At 37.5% G+C, this 22422-nt stretch overlaps 1 protein-coding gene across 4 annotated transcripts in view; it reads right to left on the bottom strand.

The window, feature by feature from the left end:
• Positions 1-22422, bottom strand: part of DGKI (diacylglycerol kinase iota) — a 209044-nt gene that overhangs the window by 46543 nt on the left and 140079 nt on the right. For all 4 annotated transcript variants that reach the window (XM_065742681.1, XM_065742684.1, XM_065742683.1 and 1 more), the window contains 5 exons: positions 20760-20860; positions 9453-9532; positions 8123-8167; positions 2704-2773; positions 1203-1243 (listed from right to left, as the gene is read on the bottom strand). In XM_065742681.1, coding sequence (XP_065598753.1) covers positions 1203-1243; positions 2704-2773; positions 8123-8167; positions 9453-9532; positions 20760-20860 — 337 coding nt within the window. The remainder of the gene's footprint in view (positions 1-1202; positions 1244-2703; positions 2774-8122; positions 8168-9452; positions 9533-20759; positions 20861-22422) is intronic.

The following is a 22422-nucleotide window of genomic DNA, read 5'->3' on the forward strand; positions in this document are numbered from 1 at the left end:
AGTCTACCCAAGAAGTGGAAGCTTGCATGTCCAGCTGAGAACCAACACCTACGGCCTGCCCACAGTTGACAGGATTTTTCATTGTTTTGAGATAGTCTCTAAAAACTCAATTGCTTGTACATTCTGGTTTTGCATCTTCATTACCAAAATTCTCTTTTTCAATCCTTCGTTATTTTTATTGATATAGAATTCCTGTTGTCCTTCAGAAATGAGTATGAGAAGGTCTTTTTAAGTAGGAGGATGGGCAGGATACTTTCCCACACTTCGTGTACAAGGACCATCACACAGTGTTGATTAAAAAAGTCTTGATAAAAAAGTGTAGAATAAAGCATTGCTCAATTTAACCTGTAGCAGCAGCTTATTCATCCTTGCTTTCCAAATTTTCAAGTACAACTTCATCAAAGCATTTATATGACTGTGTGCAAAGGCCTTTGGTGGCCACATGCAGACACTGAACCTGAGGACTCTGAGCTAAGTTCACAGCTCTTTCTAACTGAAATAAAACACCATCTCCAGATGTTCATATAATTCAAAAACAGCCTACATAGATCTCAGGGGAGCAAGACGCAAATGACCAATGGGTAAATCAACAGTTTACATTTCATGCTGAATCAATAATTGGTCTATTCTGCCTACAAGTTCAGAAGCATCAAAAAGCTCTGTAAAATTTTCAAAGTGTCTTTCTGAAAATATATTCAGATTGGCAGATCTACACCATGGGTTTAAATCTAATGAAATGACATGTTGCTTTGAGTTTCATTGGGAATATTTGATACAGCTCAGTTTATAATTCTCAGCTTTAATCACATTCATTTCCACAGCTATTTCATGTCACACACAGGATCAGGACTTCTAGCGTCTAAAAATATCAATGAAAAGATAAAATCAAGCACTCTAATGTTGCACAGACACCCTTACTAAGGCATGATAAGGATGACTAATGTAGAACATCCTGATTTCTGTATCAGGTTGATAGTTAAAAAGAAAAGCAGCAGATCAGCAGATACAAAACTTCAGTGTCCTCAGGGAAATGATGCAAACTATGTCAACTAAAAAACGATTCAGAATTTTTTCTCTGCTTTTCCTAAGATATCAGCAGCATTTTAGAGTACACAGGAGCAATGACAGATCATTCATTTTAAGACACAACTGGCATGGCTTTAAAAATGATCTATAGAAGCAGGAACCAAATAGAGATTTACCTGAGATCTGTCAATGCGGTAAAAACGATCAGCAGAAGTTGCTGCAAAGAAAATAAATAAAAAAGCAGAAATGAAGTGAGTGGTTTATGCAGAACTGTATGAACAAGATAGGCTGAGCTGACATCAGCACCATGTAAGAAAAACTCTGTGTCAGTGAAGTCACAACATGATCTGATTCATTAATTATTTCTATATTCCTACACCACTGAAAAAGGAATTTAAAGGTGGGGTTTGGAAAAACAATATTCTTTGAAGCTATAAACTTGAAATAGCTATTTAAAATGCAGAAAAAAGTGGTCTCAGGCTTATTTAAAAAGAATTGCTTACATTATAATGTGTGACAGAAAGAGATGCATTCTTCCATCTACAGTACAGCAAGAACATCATAAAACCACCAGGTCTAATATGATTGATTCAAACTGTGAATCTAAAGAACAATAATATGCTTGGGAATTCCTTGTAGATCAAATGCTCAAATATTCAATCTGAATTACTGATACACTCAAGGAAAATTTATTCTATTCATGAACAAAACATTAAAGGAGGGGAGAATCACTAAACAAAGTACCTAATATGAATCTTGGCACTGCCAAATGATTTATATCACTAAAAGCAGAACTATTTTATCACCTTCAATGTGCTTTATCAGATGTGATATTTTTGTTTCTGCTTTGCATTTAGTTTAGCCAGTGAAATCACAGATTTTTTTCATTCTGGCATTTCTACAGAACAGCATAGTGACTGCTATAAGCATTGTCATTTTTGGCACTGCGAGGGAATATCAAACATCTAAAGGCTAAAACTGAACCCATCTGCCCACCCAGCTTTTCTCTGAAAACCAAACAGTTCCTCAATTTATTTTCTATCATTTCTATCTATCATGAGAGATGAGAAAAAGTCAATAGAAATTGTCAAGTAGAAACTGGTTTTGTTTTGAACCATAATAAAATCAATCCCCTGATGCTGAAGCTTTTGTAAAAGCAGCTGCCATACATTTTAGCTGCCCATTCTAGTGCTCTAGAGCCTGATGTAAACCCCAAATAAGTTGTCTGCTTTGGCTAAGTTTGAGTCAAATACAAGTGCCCTCTTACAAGGGACAGGGAGTACATTTCCATCATCTAAATACTTCAGTATTTATGGAGAAACAGGAATGAAGAACACAGCCCTGCTGACGGCAACGTGCTACTACAACCACATTCTGAATCCAGGTACTGCCAACATAATTGCTGACTCACAGCAAAGACTCTAATAAAGCAAAACCTCCAACCACCCTTGGAAAAACACATCTCATTGGGGAGATGATGCTACAGAAGACATCTTGATCGCTAGTTGAAGGCCCATTTTTCAGAAGGGATAGGGGGACACACAGCTCCCTTTTCACCTTCTCAGCATGGCAAAGAACAGCTGCCCCTTCCTAGTGGCACTCTTGAATGCACAGTCCTTCACAACTACACCAGCAGCGAGCAGCATGCTAGACAAAACAGGAATAAGACACACTTACCATCTAGGAAGCACCATCTAGGAGAGAGCCTCTGAACAGAAAGTACTCTTGGGAAAGAGCTTTCTTGGTCCTGGATAGGGCAAGAGAAGCACCATTAAAAATAATAATAACAACAAACCTTCTTTTCTCTCTATTGCACAATATGCAAAACCTGCAAAACCTAAACCCACTGGACATGCTCCCTGCTGACATCAGGTTTTTATTGTACTATAGCAGAGCAAACAGTTTACCCTCTAGAAGAAAACTCGAGGCACATTCTCAGCTACCCTTCTCCTGCTTCACCTCAGCAAGATCAAAAAATACTGCATCAAAAGCAGCTTTCTCAGTTGTCTAAAGCCACCTTTATTTTTAAGTTTCAAAAATAGGGAGAGGTGAAAGAGAATATAAACAATCAATGAGCAATGAACTCCAATGCCTATGTTTGTGCACCTTTCACTTATTCCAGAGAAGGTCTTTATAGCCTTTCTCACTTCCATCAGTCTGACACTTAAAACAGTGTCCATATTGCTGTGCCTGGCATATCCCAAAACATACATCAGATTTAAAAATTAAAATTAAAAAAAAAAAAAAAGAAGCTGTTGTCTTCATCCAGAATATAGGCAGTGCAGAGTGTGGAGCTGGGGATCATTGCTGGCTAAGGCAACAGACATCCTACATCAATGTGTTCCAATCCTGTCCAGAAAAATCTGCTTCTCTGAGCCCAATTGATATTAAATCAAGGAACCAAATGGCTGAGGAAGAACAAAGGGCTTCAGATAGGCTGTTCCTTGCTTTCTCAGCTCCCACTGAGCCGGAGACAAGAGAGATCTCAGAAAGCAGAAGGTGGTCATGGCTCTGTGCCATGCTGCCAGTGGATGGCCAGCCAGACTCTTAAAGCTGCTGGAACACAACACCTAAACACAAATAGATTTGCATAGGACAAAGCACAACAGTACAGCCTGTGGACACCAACCCAAAATATGCATAGAGCCAAATTCTACCCTTATTTATAACTTACACAGTACAATCGGCACACCTGCAAATGTCGTAAATTCAGGCACACATTCACTCAAGATTAAAATTTACTTCTTAAGACAACAGACTATGGAGGATTATATCAATGCACAAGGTAAAAAACAAAAAAGCAGAAGCAAGGGGGAGGAAAGGCACCTTGAGAAAAGCATTGTTTTGCACAGAAAGCACAGTAAATGATAAAGCATATGTACATATATCCATAACATGGGCACAGAATGTTGAAAACAAACTGATACAACTGGAACTTGCCTGAGTATCAGAAGCCCACCACCCTTCCTGACTGCAGGATGCAGGTTAAAAAAACCCAAAAAACTACTAGGAATTGTGCAGCTCTGTCAGTTGTGTAGGCATTTGAGGGTCTGACTGAAGTAGCAAGTACCAAGGACAGATTACAGCCAATCATGAGTTTTCAACCAGGAGGGATGACAGGGCTATGAACAGTTAATGCCTAGCACAATACAGCAATCTGTCCTCCAGATCATACTTCAAAGTCATCACTCTAGTCTGCACTACAGCAGACCTTCTAAGAAATTCATCTAGTCCAAGTGACAGACTCTAAGTGACACAAACCCCACCAGTCCCTCAGGCTGTTGGCATCATGTCCATGGTTTGTATACAAGAAGAGTAAAAGTATGGAAATATTAGCAGAGAGATAAAATTAAAGTTTATGGAGCATCATCCAAATCCAACACATCTTGAACATTCATAGAGATTCTCAAAGGTTTCAATTTTACTGTGTTTTCTTCTTCCTTTACTGCCTGTTGTCTGTATTATTAAGAAAACCTAGAAAGGGTAGTTATTTCTCAGCAGTCTATCTTACTATTTTGCAAACCTGATATATTTCTAAAATATTTCTTATCCAGGTTATGAGTCAGAAAAAAATTAAGAAAGAAACAAAGAATATATCCACAGAAAAAATGATGTTCCATTGGTTCAACTTCCTTGGCAGCCCAGATGTGCCAGTAAGACAGTGAGGAAGAAGCAAGTTCCTTTCTTCTACTGGGGGAAAATCTCAGAGAATGGTGGAGGAAGTTCTTTCAGTCTGGGTGGATAAAATAATTTCCAAATCGATTAATCACCAAATAAAGCCCTCATATGTCACGAGACAGACCTCAGTCTTCAATTACTCTTCAATAATAATATCAGACATTTTTTCAGCTACCTGAGAAAAAAATGCAGTCACGCTGCCATAGTACAGACACACACAAGTTCTTGGTTTCCCTAAATTCCTGGTCAGTTGGGTGATTGCATGCACTATCTGTCATTTTCAAGCAGCTGTGATGACAATTAGCACTTCATTTTTTGATGGATACTCATTTCACACATCCAGGTGAATACATCTCAATGCCTGGCAAGAGGCCATTGTGGAATCTTAACAACTGTATTTGATATCATGACAGTTTGCCATGATTCATCTTATTAGCTTCTGCTACTGCAACTGAATGGAACTTCCTATTATTGCTGTTTCTTTCCAGTTAATCAGGACAGAGAATACTGCTCTAGGCAACTCATGTGTCACCTTCTCAGTGCCCTAGATTTTAGAGTCCTGGCAATGAATCTTGTCTGAAATGTTACTACAGCCACTTACATATTTTGCTTTTATAAAAATAAAATATCTCCTGATCCATGATACCTGCATCTATTATCAGCCCAACAAAAATAAAATCTCACTTCTCTTCTAATCCACATCTCTAAATATCTAAAGTGGGAGGCAAAGGGATGAGGCTGGACTCTTCTCAGCGGTGTATGGTGATAGGACGAGGGGAAATGGCCACAAACTGGTGCATAGGAAGTTCTGCACAAATGTGTGTGGGAACTTCTTCACAGTGCAGTGATGGAGCACTGGCACAGCTGCACAGAGAGGTGGTGGAGTCTCCTTCTCTGGAGACCTTCAAGACCCACCTGGAAACCTACCTGTGCAACCTGGGCTAGGGAGCTGCTTTGGCAGGGGGGTTGGACTCCGGAGGTCCCTTCCAACCCCTACATTTCTCTGATGCTCAGTGATTTTGCTTGATCCCATAAACCTTGACCTCATGTACAGATTTTGTCTCCAATTTATGTGCATTACAGCAGAGATAAAAACAGTGTAACATTCCATAATATGAACTATTTCTACAAATAGGGATAAAAAAAAAAGTACATTGGTGGTTAAACTATCAGATCTGAAATGCACTTATATCCTTCTCTAATATGAGCTTATGGAGTCGTGAGGTGCTTAGGCTTACTTGTATCACAGCTGTGGTACATGTGGGAGAGTCAAGGACTTCCTAAAATCTATTACATCTGCTAATTTCTATTTAGCTAAATGCACAAAGCTGTATGTATCTTAATATTTAGCCCACTGTTTGAGGAAAGGTTAGATCTGAGATACAAAGGACAAAAGGAGGAAAGCATACAAAGATAACAGTGAATATGAAAATGGCAGATGATGCAGAGAGAAGTGAGTAAAAGTTAGACCTGTCAGAGTATGTAATGCTGGGAAAATGAAGATTGGGATAATGCTGCCAAATAAAAACTCGTCACAAATTGCATAGGCTCTTTCCAAGGACTCATTATAGTTCAACAGCAAGAACTAGCTTAGGATGCCTCAGACCCATGAGTATATTTCATATACATTAAACTTGTTAGAGAAAGAAAGCAGAATGAGGAACAAGTCTAACATCATTTTTCTCATTTACACCCATGGTTGCTGAAAATATTTCTGCTGAATCCCCATGTTTTGAGCTGCAGAAGCATCACACAAGAAAATTGTGTTTATGAAACCTAAAAGTACCCATGACACCTTATTAGCAAGATAAGACAGTTCCATCAACTGAAAAACCTTATTCACACCCTTTATCCCCTGATTTTCCCCCTTTGGTAATTTATAGAGAGATGCTAACAAACACGGAACAAAACACAAATTAACCTAGCAAGACAGTTCAGAGCAATCTGCCAGGAATAAAGCAGTATTTGAAGAATCCAGGACAAACAAGTACTGAAGACAAAACACAGAGGGGGGGCATTAAAAATACAGCATCATAAAAAATTAATAGCAAGTTAGGGATTTCACAGTGATGTGCACTAGAGGAAAAGGCTAGGCAATTAATTGATGTGCTACTATAACTGCAGAGGTTAAGGCCAAGTACGAGGCTGGTTTCTGACATTTCATTCCCTATTTTGTCCCTCCCCATATGCACAGATTTAGTCCCTCACTTTGCTTCAGGCAGTTTCCTACACATGGAGCCCTCAGCAGCCACTTAGGTTAATTTATAAGGAATGGTACAGAATAACACAAGCTGTTTTATTAGCCAATTCACTAGACACTAGAGCTGTTCAAAAACTCAGTTCGAGGGCAATGATTGACACAAATGTCATAAATATGAGGTTAAAATTGGAGACAGAAATGCAGAAGCAAACCATATACTAGTGGTAAGAAAGCAACTTCAGAAAGAACATGCCAAATTTGCATTTTCTTGTAGTGCCTTCCTGAATACAACACATTACAGGCATTCCTGCCAAAATGGAGTTCTATATTACCCAGGTAATCATTAAGGACCAAGAAATTATCTACAATTTTGCTACAGTAGGTTCCCATCAGCTGGATCCTTGCATTTTTTCTCAGTGAACTCATTCCTGCTGATCCTAACAAAACTTACATTGTTAAAACTAAGAAAAGGCCATCAACACCATGCAACTTAAGTCTTGCAGTCCTAGGCACTTTGTCAATTGATCATTGTTTGTGTCAAGTCTCCATGATAATGTCAAATTAGCTCAGGAGTCAGTAGATTTAGTCTGAATTACTTCACTCACAATGTAAGCATTTAGCAAGCACAATATTTTACTGAGAGTAATAGATATTCTCAAATGCTTCCAACTGTAAAGTCAAGTTCTGTATTGTATAAACTATACAATATAGCTGCAAAATGCATAAAGAGCCCACTTTTAAAAACTAGTCATCTAGAAAGAGAATGTTCTTGACACATAAAAGGGCACATCTGTGTCAAGGATAGATCAAAAAAACTACCCTGAAGATTATGTTAGCCCTGAGGAAAATGGCTATGGTGCACATGATTATTAATAGGCTAGGCTTGCTAGTACACCTTTCTTCTCAGTGGTAGACACTACCACTTCATCTATGCAATATAAAATATTGTTGTTCCATTTCTTAGAGAAACATTCGTTCTTTTGTCACTTGTTTTAAAGAACACTTTATCTCATTCATTTTAACAGACAATTTTAAAGATGATCTCATAAGGTTTGCAAGAAAAAAGATTATCTCAGGGAGATCAGAATGAACCTCCATCATCTGAGGGCAAATAGTAATTAAAAATTCTTCTAAATCTGAGTTCAAATGCAAACAGTGCAGTCCACATTGTTAGTCTTGTCTTTGTTCTTCATTTACTAAATGGAAAGCTCATCTTACCTGATAATGAACTCTCTGTGTAGTAGAAGTTGCCGACTGTAGGTCCTAAGAGGAGTATGAAACATACCAATGATGAAAAGATTAGATCAACAAAAGTTATTGCAGTTCTACTATTTGAAGTGGCTGGCTAAACATCATAAAGTAATTTTGCAAGTACTCCTCATTGATTTTAAGTATATTAAACAAACGCCACTAAATAGTCAAGGAAAGCTCTCTTAAGTTTGCATTTACACAAATATGGTAAAAAAAAAAAAAGTCTACTTTTAAAAATGCATACAGAGATTATGTTGATGATTTTTTTTACCATATCACTGATCTATTTGCAAATCACTGATCTATGAAAACTATCTAAATTTAGAATATCAGTAACAAAAAGAAAGAAAGAAAGAAAGCTAAAAGGCTTAAATTGTCTCTTGCAAGCATTTCTGTGTAATTAATACACTAAAGAAAAGCCCTGGTATTTTTCCACATTGTAAGAAAACCTCATGCCAACGAGGTCATCTCTGTGCTGTAAACATCATCCTAACTACTGTGTGATAATCTTCCACTCTCAGACAGAAATGGGAGGAATAAGGTCCGTAGCTGCTGTGCCAACTAGGACACCTATTCAGGAACGCATGTAAAGTCCCCAGACTTGCAGATGTTTTTGAAAGCTATCAGCACAAGTGTATGGAACAGTGAGAAATACTCTATTAATGAAAATCCTCCAGTTTTATCACTAAGTATATACACATTTAAAATTATTCAGATAATGAAGCGTTTGGATCTCAGTTTCTCAGGTTGTCCTGGGAATACCTTCCAGAAGCAAGGCATACAAGAACATAAAAGCTACATTAGTTTCAGCTGATAAGCATATATATCCATATTTTTCAAAATATCACTTTGATATTTGTAGTGTTTGTTGGAGTCCCTGTTTAGAGCACGATTGTGTTAGAAAATGATATCTGCATAATTAGATCCATTGAAATACCATGATATTTATCCTTACATAATGCAGTTTGTAAACACTAATTTGCTCAGAAATTGGTATAAATTCAGCAACGAATGGGGAGAGTGCCCATACTCTGTTCAAATTCAAGAAGAGAAAAACAACAATAGACATGAATTCCACTATAATTTAAATGGTTTCAGTATGATTTTTTTCCCAGTTTAGATAATAATGTTTTGTTACTCCCAGTTTTTATAGCATATAACTCTAAAGCTTTGCAGCACGGGGCAATCTGCAAAACTCGCAATACAAGGTTGTTGCAATCATTATACCTATGCACTCAGGAGTAGAAGAAGCATAATACAGATTAATAAACGATACATAAATTCACAGGAACATTACCTCTTGTAGACGGTCAATGTACATACGACAGGTCTCCAAGTCACAATCTCCTCGTACAACTATAATTCCTAAGGGAATGGCTGGGAAAGAAAAAACACAGAAAAATGTCTTTAACTGAGGCCTGATAAACTTTAAAAGATTTGCAATATGTTTTGGTTTTTATTTTCTTAATGTCCTCAATAAAGCTTTCTGCTTACTAAATCTCAACAGTCACTTAAAATCAGGAACATAATATTCATTGTTCATCTTACGCATTAGTAATTATCAAAGATTCAGACATTCAACTGCCTTTTATGCCTCAAAAGCTAAAAGAGAATCAGTTAAATTGTGTACTTTCCTCTCGGATATGAACACCAACTATTTTTTGCAAAGAAATGTACCACAGAGTATTTCATTTTCAAAACACTTTAGATTCTACCGCAATGATTTAAAGCAATGATATCTAGTGACATGTGACTTAGAAAGTAAAAAAAATAAAGAATAAATCTATTTTCTAAATCACTTTTACATTTAACCAGGATTTTGTCATAAACAGTATTTTTGGGATTTCCTTTTAGTCCTCTGGCAGACCTGCCCTGGAACTGTGTTGTTGACACAAAAGAATATTACTGCTTCTGCTTTCCAACTTAAGCTTATTGGTTTGTTGACTTAAGATTACAGGGGTACTTATTTATTAATTACTATATAATGAAACCTTTACTTTAGCAGGAGGGAAAAAAAAGAACAAACTGCAGCAATGATATTAATTCACTACAATTTATGATAGGATTTAAGAGAAAAAGAGCACACTCAGAGGTTATCAGTTTCAACTTTGCATCTCCAAAGTAAAAAGACAACCAAAGTAAACAACCATTGTAAAAGCAAACAATCAAAGTTAAAGGGTTTCCCTTGAGGTCACAGCCCAACGTAAGTGAAAGTTAGTGTCATGCTATTTTGATGTAAGGGTGCTTTTAAATGAAAACAGATATTGTTCCATCTGCCCACAAAACTGACACATACCCACCATCTCTTAGGGGAAAGAAAAGAAAAAAGAAAAATTGCAAAAATATAGCAAATAAATCTCTCCAGTCGAAGGCAGCATTTTAGATAAGGAGTTACATTTCCCACAACTATTCTCTTCTTTCAGTGTATAGGGTTGTTTTGGGTTTTTTTTACAGAGGAAAGATGGGAGAAAACATATGCATAGGCCTACCATGAAGGTACCAAGGGAGCTGCCTACTAAAATCTCTTTAAATAAAAAGGAAACAAGTAAGAAAATTCTCAAGCACACAAATGTCTGAAACCAAATATCGAAATTATTTTTTTCTCTCTGGAGTGCCTTTAGTCAAACAATGCCCCCAAAAGTAGGGAAGCAGCAGGAAATTGATTTAAATCGCCATATGAAGTATTCTGGAAGGAGAGAAGAAAATAAACTCACAAACAGTTTTGGTAACTGAATAACAAAATGCAACTTAAAGTCACTGACAGTACTGAGATAAACAGAAAAAAAACAACTGTGCTGCAGATCTTTCTGTCACTCAAAAGGAGTTGACTAAGAAGGACCCAGAGATGCTTATTTCTCGGGAAGCTCTTCACTCTGATAAGGGAACAGGATAGTGATAAAACATAATGGGAAACACCTCCACGGCTCACTTTCTTATGGCTGACCAAGGCTGGATGAGTAATGAGAAATTCAGTGGGCTCAGGGAGAAGACAGGAAGCAGCTACAGGACTCATGGGCATTATGGACCTCAGAGGCCAGTGAAGGGCTCCAAGGATGCATCACCAGCTCTATCAGAATTATGTTCGTAAAGCAGTGTAAACAACAGAGCAGATAGGAGACTCAGAAAACCAGAAGCCAGGAAAAAAAAGACAGGGAAGAATAAAAAAAAAAAAAAAAAAAAAGAAAGAAAGAAGAGCTAGGAAGGATGACAGTGGAAGAAAAGCCCACACTACTCATCAAATAACACATCTGACAATGATCACAATCCACCTGCCTGTTTTCAGAAAGCCCAGCAGGCAACACTGCTCATTGCAACCTCTAGGGATTTTTCATTACTCAACAGAACATGTGAGACAAGCTAAGTGGAATGAGGGTCAATGGTCAGGTCTGCTTTATGTACGCCGACACTCTGAGTTACAGACTGATTCTCTTTGCTTTGTGTTTACTAGTGCTTAACCTGCTCTGACAGGAGACCCTTATGCTCTTGGCAAAGAGCACTTAATGACCATCTAGTTTTAATTCAGTATGTCCCTCTGCAGCCCTTACTGAAAGGGCTGAAATTTTTTACAGCACTGAAAAGTGAATTGCAGCAGACATGACTACATCTCCAACAGCTACAGAGCACTAGGGAGATACAACATTGATCATAAATTGTCACCACACATTTAGTCTCTTTTGTATTGAATAACTTCCTTCAATTTAACAGGGTCCAGAGCTTCAACCCACTGAAACAGTGGCACTAACTCAGAATGACAATCCTTAACCACCACCATTGCTGATAGCTCTAAGTAGAAGGACCTTATTTATTAACACTGGCAATTCTAAAGAAATCCACCAAAACATCTGTAAGGGAAACACTAGTATGCAATAGATGGCTGAGCTGTGACATTTCTGAGCCTTATCTGCATGATTAAAGGTGAAGATTATAATCCATAGATGTAATTAATTACATTTGTATTTTGTACATTAATTACAAATACTTTTTGCTTTTAAAAAGGGATGTGTGACTTCTCCTGCCTGGAAATCCTGAACCAAAATCTGTTTTTATGGGTCAATGGCTACCTAAGAGATAAGGTACATGAGGTAGGTCACATGGCTGCATCCCACGTGGTTTGTGCTCAATTAAAAATCTTTCAAAATAATTACTGAATAACACTACTGTATATGCCACAATGTTGCTTGAGAAACATTAGTGGGGGGGAGGTTGTGTTGTTTGTTCTTTGTTTGATGTTCTGTGGTTTTTATTTTTTTCTGAAACTCATTTGCCTTCCAGCAAGTGAAATGTTTCCAGCCCTCATTTATATCATAAACCACAGTAAGCAGGCACAACGCATCACACAGCCAATATTTTCCAAAGTGTCTCAAAATAGCAGCTTTTTTTAAAACCATTTAAGCCCCTACAGATTTAAACTGCTGGGCTGTTGCTTGTTCTAAACATAGGGCAACACTGTGCAAGGGGGACAGAATCATAGAATCATCAGTAAGATCATCTAGTTTAACTGTCAAGTGAGGTTAGTTATGATGAATCAGGTAGACATAAGGTTAATGTGCACGCAGTACCTGACATCCAGTGTCATTGAGAACATTTTCATTAGGGAATAAATGGACTTCTGCCTTTTTTTGAATAGTTCTGTGTGGATAAGGATGCGAGCAGCAAAAACCAGTGCCACGGGACACACTGATTACTGGACAAGTTAGGTGAAAAGGTGGGAGGAGAAAAAGTTTTGCAGTTTTGCACATAATAAGAGCACAAACACTGCAAAGCAGCTTTCCTAGACATCCACAGACTATTCAGTCCTGTGACTACATAGACATATCCACATAAGGGATAGTGACAGCATTTGGGAGACAGATTTTCTTCTTCTGAGGTGCCTGCTCTTCTGACTGCTTGCATCCAGCTTCTTTATGTTCCTTGAATGGTGAAAAGAACTTTGTCCAGGGAGCTGTATGTATACTCTAAAACTGCATGGCTAAGCAGTAGTGCAAGAACCCCAGGAGAGGAGACAGTCAGGCAGTTGCTTCATATTCTGAACCAGCACTGCAGAAAGCTTTTTGTTGCTAGCAATGCTGACTGAAATCAACTGTCAGCAGGAGGAGGGTGAGGTAAATGCAGCAGTATGACTAGCGTAATGCTCTAATAACTGCAAGATTAGTAGCATTTTCTTAAGCTCTCATTAAATTAGCTATGGAATTTATGTAAACAAAGAAGAAATCTTCCTATTAAGTGCCCATTATGTTGAATACCTAAAGCTAGTGAACTCTTCAACAGTACTGAGATCACTGCCTGAACACTGCATATTACACCATCAAGAAAAAGTAAAATTCAATTAACTTCCCCACTTATTGTTATGAAAGTATTCAATTTGTGATCTAAACACCATGATTAACCCACTGAAATCCCAAATAAAATAGCCTCAAGGCAGATCATTAAGGTAGATGTGAATGCTAGGAAATCTCATTCCAACACTGACATACGCCTCAGGGGAAAGGGGAGATTAGACATGGGGCTGTAAATGTTTAATGTAGCAAATAAAGGATCCTCACTACTGGAAATGTTAAAAAAACATCATTTTCCTTGAGGGGGTTTCGCTGATATTAGAAAAACCAAGTAAGTTCTTGTGAGAGAATTCTGATATTCAGTCAATTAATTTAAGAGATTTGACTTTTCCACTGTGGTTTTAACACAACCGAGTTTCTACAAAAGGATTTTTTTTTTCCAAAACGAATCTAAGCCATACATCTCCTCTCATCCCTTTTCTTTATTCTACTGAGAGAAACAAAGCCTTCCTTGGTTGCTTGGCTGGTTGCTAGTTTTTTCAATACTAGTGGTTCAATTCTAAAATTCTCACATACCTGGGCATAAAACGCAATGGAGCTTACCAGACTGAAACAGCACATTTGAGAGGGTAGTCATCCCCTTCAGAATTTCAGTTCTTTAACACCTAGGTATACTAAAAAAGAATCTGCACAAGACAAATGAAGAGAAATTGTCCCAGACACCAGATGAGAAAGAATGAGTTAAAGAAAGACTTTGAGTAGCATGGAATTGAGACTGGTAAAGGAGAGATATTGGGATTAAGAGCTGAAAGAAGAGGTCTAGCTAAGCAATGCATTAAGGTTTTACAGTGAAGAAAAAGAAAAGGAACCTGAGCTGTAAGAGACAGAGAAAGATAGAAAGGAAGGAAACGAGTACTGAAGAGGAATAGCAGGATTGAGAAAGTAAGAGGAAATCAGACAAGGAAAGTGATAGGAAAGGAAACAGGAGGAGTATGCAGAAAAAAACTATGCCATAAACCCAAATTATAATCCGATTTCCTGGAAGGTCTAAAATGGAACTGAATACTTTTGTCTCTCAGTCCTGTAGGATTAATATATATTAATGACATGTACTGGAATACTGTTCATGTCTTCTAGGTCAAAGGAGAGGTCAGTCCAACAGGTTACTGTTTACTCACTAGCTCAAAAAACAGAGGACTGTGTTGGCTGTAAGATAGGCTCTATATATAATAACTCCATGACATAAGGTGCAAACCCAAACCACTGAACTTTTTGTGTTGTTTTGTTCTGTTTTTTTCCAAATCCAGACAATGACATACTCTATGTTAAACAAATGTTATGGCCAGAAAGTCAAGAGATCAAAGTTATAAAAAGACAAGATTGAAGTTGCCTGTTTCAACACCTATGTATGTATTCATTGTAGTAATACCTCTAGCAATTTGATCATACCCTAATTTTTCTTCTGTTCGACTCCTGTGTCTTTCTAGTCTTTGAATACATTCATGAGTATGTCCACATGGATGTGTACCAAAGAGATAAATGTAATCCACCGCGGTGCATGAACAAAACTCATAAAGTCTGATCCATCAAAAGACAAAAAGAAAGATTTTCACTGACATAATCAATGTATTTGGCAACTTTCTCTTTGTTTTCCAAAGAGAAAGTATCATTTACAAACATTTATCAGTGGTTTGCATCTATACGCATCACCATGAGAATCTACAAGCACAGAATGAAGAAAGTTTCCAATTTTTAACCCACTGTTTACTTCTAATCCTCTTGGTCTGATTATCATCTTGCTAGGTAACTTTCGGCAAACCATTAAATCCTCCCAGTTTCAGACCTTATTACATTAATGTGAGAGAAAAAAATCACAAATTAGCTAACGTCAGCACAGCACACCTTGAGAAAACAAAGCTGTTAGAACAATACAGAGACTTCTAAGCAGAGTGAAAACTGGTAGACAGTCTGTAGGCAATTCTGCCTTTTACAGTATCTATACAGAGACGCTACCATATCTGCTAAGAAACCTCCTAAAAATGAGCAACCATTGGTCCTTCCCTTACAGGACAGAAGAGTGGGTTTATAGCTACACAATCCACTCCACCTACATCCATCCAGACTGATGAGGTATTCCAGTGAGCACTTTTCCTTCAGTGGATAATCAATCTTGTCCTAATTCCATCTGCTAATTTAGGCTTTGTCTCATCATCATAGTCACCTAGCAGATCACTATTCCTGTGTCCTTCACATTATGGGGATTCAGGATATAAATATCAAGTCTTCAGCACTGACCTTTTCTTATGTAACTAGTTGCTCAAAATCACACTGAATATTCTCCAAACCACCTTCATCCACTACATCTTTGAGTGGGGCTGTTGGAACTCCATCTTTGAGATTCCTTCTAAGCCAAGTCATTTTATGATTCTGTGATTTCATAGGTGTGGGATTCTCAAACTGTGGCAAATACACTACTGATATCAGGAAACCATGGTATTTCTGTCCATGTACGTGTCTCAAACTATTCACAAGACTGTTAGTCCTTGTACTCAATAAGAATTTATCAGATGACCCCAAAACACTCAGATAACCTACAGAAATTGAAGGCAAGACAGATATTGAGTTAGATATAATTAGCAAGGGACAGATTACTGGGAGAGAAATAAGAATCTAAGATTAAAGTCACATCATGTTACTCCTGATCTGAATGCACACAAACAAAAAGCAAGGAGGCTAAGCAGAAAGAGATTGCTAGACTGTAGCTAAATCAATCACGATACATGTGGAAATAAATCTTCAAAACTTGTTTTTCAATTTTCTGTGTCATTTTATTCCAAAGGAGATGTTGCTGTCACTGGGGCTGAATATGATCCCTCCTTAATCTTAGTGGCACTGAATATGCAAGATGGGACCTCCATGGATAGAGCATACAAAGTATGTAAAAAGCACTAAGGACTGACGGATTCTATTAAATAAACAAGCAAACAAATAAATAAAGCTTTGCATCTACTGCTACTGGTGAGCTAATTCCGGTGATCAGACAAGTGTTTGGGACATATAAAGGAATGTGTTGAAGATAACAACTATGTTAGTAGCAACAGCAAACATTACAACATAACTAAGATGGTCAAGATATATCCCTTTCCTAAAAGAGTGCATGGAATCATTCAACCCTCTCATAGAAAGATCAATAAGTAACCCCTGTACCACCGTCAACCATCACACAGACAATACTGAGATGCTGAGAAAATGAAGGAGAAAAGGAGGAGCATAGGGGAGGGAAAGAAGGGACAATTCAGAAACAATGTCTTGGTTAAATGCCAGCTGCACTGACAAGAAAAGTAAAGAGCAACAGAAGGAGAATGGGCTAAGAACAATTTTGCCCTTCAGAGAACAAAATGACACTGTTTAATTGCTCAGAAGGTTTTCAAAATGAGGTGTCTACCTCCAACAGAGTGAAGATTAATCTTCACAGAACAGTTTGTATGATGAGTTGTTAGACGTCGGGAAGTACAATTTTGGATGAAGCAGTTGATAGAATCAAATCATTTTCAAACCAGGGAAGTGAAATGTATTTACTGTGAATTAAAGTGATCCAGATTATTACACTGATGTCAGAGATTTCAAAACTCTATTATGGAGGCATGTGACAGGCAAAAACCTTAATAGCTTCTTTGTTATCATTCCTGCAAGAATAACAGCATGAGTCATTATTAACTGTCTTCCTTTTCCTGTTCAGATTGCTGTGGGATTCTAGTTTAGTCTTCAAAAACTATGGGGAGATAAAAATGTTTTTAACTGATATGAGCAGGGAACGGATGGTAAGCATAGTATTCTGGAATTAAATTGTAGGTACTCTGACAAAGCTTAAAAAGACATGTAAATTGAGTCTCTTGTGAGCATCAGGACATACGTGTTCCTGAGAGCTAAAGATGTTCCACAGTAAGCTAACCTCATTTAAAACAAGATGTCTTGAAGAAATACTACTGCAACAATGTGAGTGGCCAATTGTGAGTTCTCTTAGAAGAGCAGAAAATTCTCAGTTGAAAGGGACCCACAAAGATCTTCAAGTCCAAATCCTGGTTTTACGTAGCTCTACCTAAACTGACCCCAGTTGCTCCTCATACATCTCCTCCTCCAGAAACTTCACCATCTTTGTAGCCCTCCTTCAGATACTCTCTAATAGCTTTATATCCTTCTTCTACTGTTTTGCACAAAGTGCACACAATGCCCAATGTGAGGACACAGGGCAGAGCAGGACAGTCCCTTCAATTGTCTGGTGCCAAGTGCTGGCAACCAGGATACAATTGGCTCTTTTGGTTGCTGTCTCATGTTCAACTTCCTGTCAGCCAGAACCCTCGGATACCTTTCCCCGGGGCTGTTTTCAGACTCCTGTCCCCCAGCCTGTAGATACATACCAACTGCAGAATCCATCACTTGCTCTTGTTAAACTCAATGCATTTGGTGACCTGTCCTCTAATCTGCCAGGGCCTGTCTATCCTCAAGAGAGTCAACATCTCCTCTGTTTGTAGTATCACTCATAATTATTTTTTTGCTAGCACACAGTATTTATAATTATATTATATATTCATTATATATTATATTTAATATTATGCATTTAAAATTTTTATTCAGACTGATAAAATTTCAATCCATCACTCACCATGGTGATTTATTTCTTCTGGACAGCAAAACTCCTTCTCAACCTCTGAACCCCCCCCACCCATGATAGCCACCTTGGAGAAGAAAGGAGAACTGCTTTTCCTCCCTTACCACTTCCCTCCTCCCTCTCAAGCCAAGTAACTTTAAGTAGCAGTGCTCCATGAAGAGGTCTGTCCATCTGAACTGAGACAGCATACTTATTCCAAAGAAATGTTTAGCAATTATAGTGCCAGACAGGCAGCAATATGTAGATCTGCTACCAGAAAAAAAAAAACAAAAAAAACCAACCCAACTTCATACAAAACCTATAATCTACATCAGAAAAACAATTAAAATGGTTATCTGTTCTTCTTAAAAGGAGTGTTTGTATGATTTCCCTGTCCCCATCCACATAAAAAAATTAAGTGTAGTCCTCTAGTAACGATTCAGCTCAGCATTTGACTACATCTCAGTTTCTAGAGGAGATACAAGCACCTTGACGTAAAAGTCACAGGGAAGCAGTAATATTAGTGCTATGCTCAGTAAGCCACAGGGATTTTCATTTTTTTTTCCTTCATGGAATTCAAGGAGAATACTTAAAATAGTTTTGATTTCTGACTAGCGAGCAATTCTCTTTTCATACAAGATTTTCTTCAGATACAGTTAGCATTAGCTAGAATTCTTCAAATCAAGATTTGCCTCTTGTAAACTAAAGGCTGGACAACTCTGACAGGAGTTACTGAAATTTTAAATCTAGAAAAGTAGGCAGGTGATTGTGAATCTATGCTGTAAATTGTGTATCTTTATATAAGGCATTCCTAATAATTACAGAGGGTAAGGTATCTTCTCTGATTTTCCTTTTGTAATTTGATGAGAATATTATTTGCTTTCTCGTATTTTCATATAAAAACAGTAATTTACAATCATTACTGAGACAGGTAAAGGAGGATAGAGAGAAAAAGCAACTTCATGAACAGAGTCTACAAAGATTAGTCCAGCTACATTGTACTATCAAGCTGACTAGTCAGCAACTTGCAAAATAGACAAAAAGATCCTACTGAAAATAGTCTATCAGTGTCTAAAAGCAACCATTTTAACTTCTGATATACAACCATCTACTTTTTGAATGAAAACCTCTTGAGCACATGCTCAGCAAGTGATCAAATGTGTGTTTAGTCTAAAATCAAACATCAAAGCTGCCAGATCATTATCTAGCCATTTTCTATTATTTTATAATGTTATCATTACTGTTTCTGAATGTGACAAGTACACCTCTGTACAGCTGCAGAGACACCAGTATAAAAAGTTGTATAACTTTTATCAGACAACGCAGTGGCTCTTGATGATTACTTAGTATATACTAAACATAATAAGTATATACTAAGTATATACTAAACTAAATACAAAAAAATTACATCTGTAGTGAGACTGGATGAGGATAGCTGTCCTCAAATGGAAAGGTATAGGGAGAATCACCAAAGGAGCCAATTTCTTTTCAACAGAGTTGCAAATGCATCTATCCAAGATGCCAAGGTCAAACTTGAAAGAAATTATTTTCCAGTGAGCCATAATCCTCATCTTATTATAATTCTCCTCAGTTCACAGATTAAGTCTTAGATTGCTTTAATTATGGCTGAAATCTACTAACAGAAACTTCAGAAAAGGCTGTCAGGACCTATATTAAAATTCAAGGCATATCAGTTCTTTTGTTGGAAGGAGCCCATACGAACTGCTAGAAGGAGGGGTGTGACTGGAGGGGTGAAAGTGAAACAGTTTAACTATCTTCCAACAGTAAGATAAGCAAACTAATTAAAAGGATTGTCATCCTGTAATTACCAGAGCACTCTATATTACAGAGGGAGCTGAAGCTTTGTTGCACAACAAACAGTCATGCTTGTAATTTAAGATGAATAATGAGCCAGATGCATGAACAAGACTCTATTAAATTGTTATCACAAGCGGACGTGTCCCTCATTGATTAATGACTGTGTGTCACCAAGGAAAGGAACTCCATTTCTAAGTGTGGATCATCGTCATCAGTGTTGCCAACGCAACCATCTGTCTGCTTTTGACTTACTCCTGAACGTGGCAATTAAACCATTACACGTAGTAACAAAACAGTGATTATTTTCTAATGCGCAAAACTGAACGCTCTTAGGGAATGAAAGAAGCAAGATTTCCTTCCCAAGATAAATGTACCTGAGCAAAAACCATGTTCATTGCAGGGGAGTTGGACTATGTGACCTTTAAAGGTCTCTTCCAACTGAGAGAATTCTATGATTCTATGATCACCCTCTCAGTTTTAAACCAGTCCCTCATTTGGTTTCAAATTTGGTGTTAATCATAAAGCCTTGGAAAGTTGTCTATGCTAGCAGAAAGTCAGCAGAATCAACATAGAGACACAAATAAAAAAGCAGGTGTGAAAAGCACTTACTTTCCAGTAAATGAAATCAATGTGCAGAAGACACAAGTAAGAAAACACCTGAACACTAACTCTTTACACAGACAGTACTTATATAGGAAGAATGGATGTGCATATTCTCAATTAGATGAGCATATAGTTCACACAGGATTTGTCCAAAATGCATGTTTGAGCCTGCATTGTTTTTTGTTTTGCTGCTGTTTATGTGAGATCTATACATAATGTTCTACCAAGAGCAGCTACAAAATGGCTTCTTCCAACTTACAAGCTTCACGGAGTTTTTCCTTGTCGTAATGTAGCCCCTCATATTCTTGCAAATTAATCCGATTCACTCTGATCCTCAGGCGATCAGGGATGGAATGAGGACTGCAAAAGAAAAGAAGAAAAATTCTTAGAAAAAGTTTTCCATGGAAGAGTAAAAAATGAAATACAATATGAATTAATTTTAACCTTTCGTGAAAGAAGAGCAAGCCTCTTCAAAACTGGACCTGTTCCTCACAGGCCCACCGCTGTGTTTTTACAAGATTAGGACTACTGACTACACAGAACAGATGTATCTTAAATGACAAGCAAGATCAAGAACCCTATTTACTGGCTGCGTGATCTGGAACTGCGAAGATTTTTCCGAGCTTGTCAGTCTCTATGTAGATACCCCTTCCTATTGCAATCTGCCTTTTTGTACAACCTTAGAGTCAAAAGATCCACAAAGCTTTGCTTTAGGACACAGAGGCTTTCTTGGGAAGTCTCTCAGGATGCCTGTTTCTCTGTCCACCAGGACATTCACTTGGATCTCCAGAGGATCCTAATTCAGTATCTCTGTTCCAGAGAGCAGGAAACAAAACGCTGTCGAGAGCTGGATTACCAAACTAGAGTCCAATACACATATGCCAGGGAGACCATAAAAAGAAGTTTGAGCACCTCATTTCTTCAGATTCCATCTAGATTTATACACCTTGGCTGCCTGCATACTTTTGAAACCTTCCACAGGTTTCTATCCATAAATTTGAGTGGCCACTTACAGATTGACAGTTGTTTTGAAGAGCTTTGTTTTGATTTCATACAAGTTTCCATCTTACTTTTACAGCTAGATTTTGTTTAACTGAATGCTATGTAAACTTGGCCACATTTGCATTTTCCGCTTGTAAAGAGAGAAAGATAGCTTGTGTATTATTAATGTATATATAAAATGTGTATCTTGACAGTCCAACCCATCTAAAATTAGATGCTTCATTCTGTGTTTGCACCAAAAGATTGTCTATTTTCACTCTGTTTTGATCTACTTAAGAACAGAACTCTTATTGCACACAATGCCTTTTAGTAGTTAAAATTCTGTGTACTGTCATAGACAAGCTTACCATTTGTTTTATTTCATTTTTAAAATATTTGACCTCCATGATTGCCAGTTTAACTGTCAGTTCATGCATCAAAAATGTAATTTCTTTTTTTTTCTTTTTTAACTTTTTAAGCAAGTAATTTTCCTTCTGGCCTAAAAATACTGCAGACCTAACACATAGTTTGTAGCAGAGACACTGAAATGGTAATTAGCAAGTATTTCAGTTTCCTTATTGCATACTTCTGTCTGTTGACATAAACAGCTCTGCCACATATTGACAGATGAAAGTAAAGATTGAAAATCAAATACCAGTACAAAAATAGCTTGACTGGCACAAGTACTTCTACTCTGAAAAGTGAAAAAAAATAATGAATTGAGGCTGCCTGAGGTCTAATTGAGGTCTAAGACAACAGGTTACAAGAAGCTGCACTCCTTTTCTGAACGTGAGTTTCTATATTAAAATGAAAATACATGAGGGATAACTTAGAATAAATCATTAATGCTAACAGTGGCTGCAAGACTGATGCATTCAGCAACATATAGGCTACTCAAATTGTTTTCTGTGGTGATTGACAGGGACTATTGGGTGAAAGTG

This window comes from Cyrtonyx montezumae, unplaced genomic scaffold, assembly GCF_038088225.1.
Source record: "Cyrtonyx montezumae isolate F1298 unplaced genomic scaffold, pur_monq_1.0 scaffold_3, whole genome shotgun sequence".
NCBI classification, from domain to species: Eukaryota; Metazoa; Chordata; class Aves; order Galliformes; family Odontophoridae; genus Cyrtonyx; species Cyrtonyx montezumae.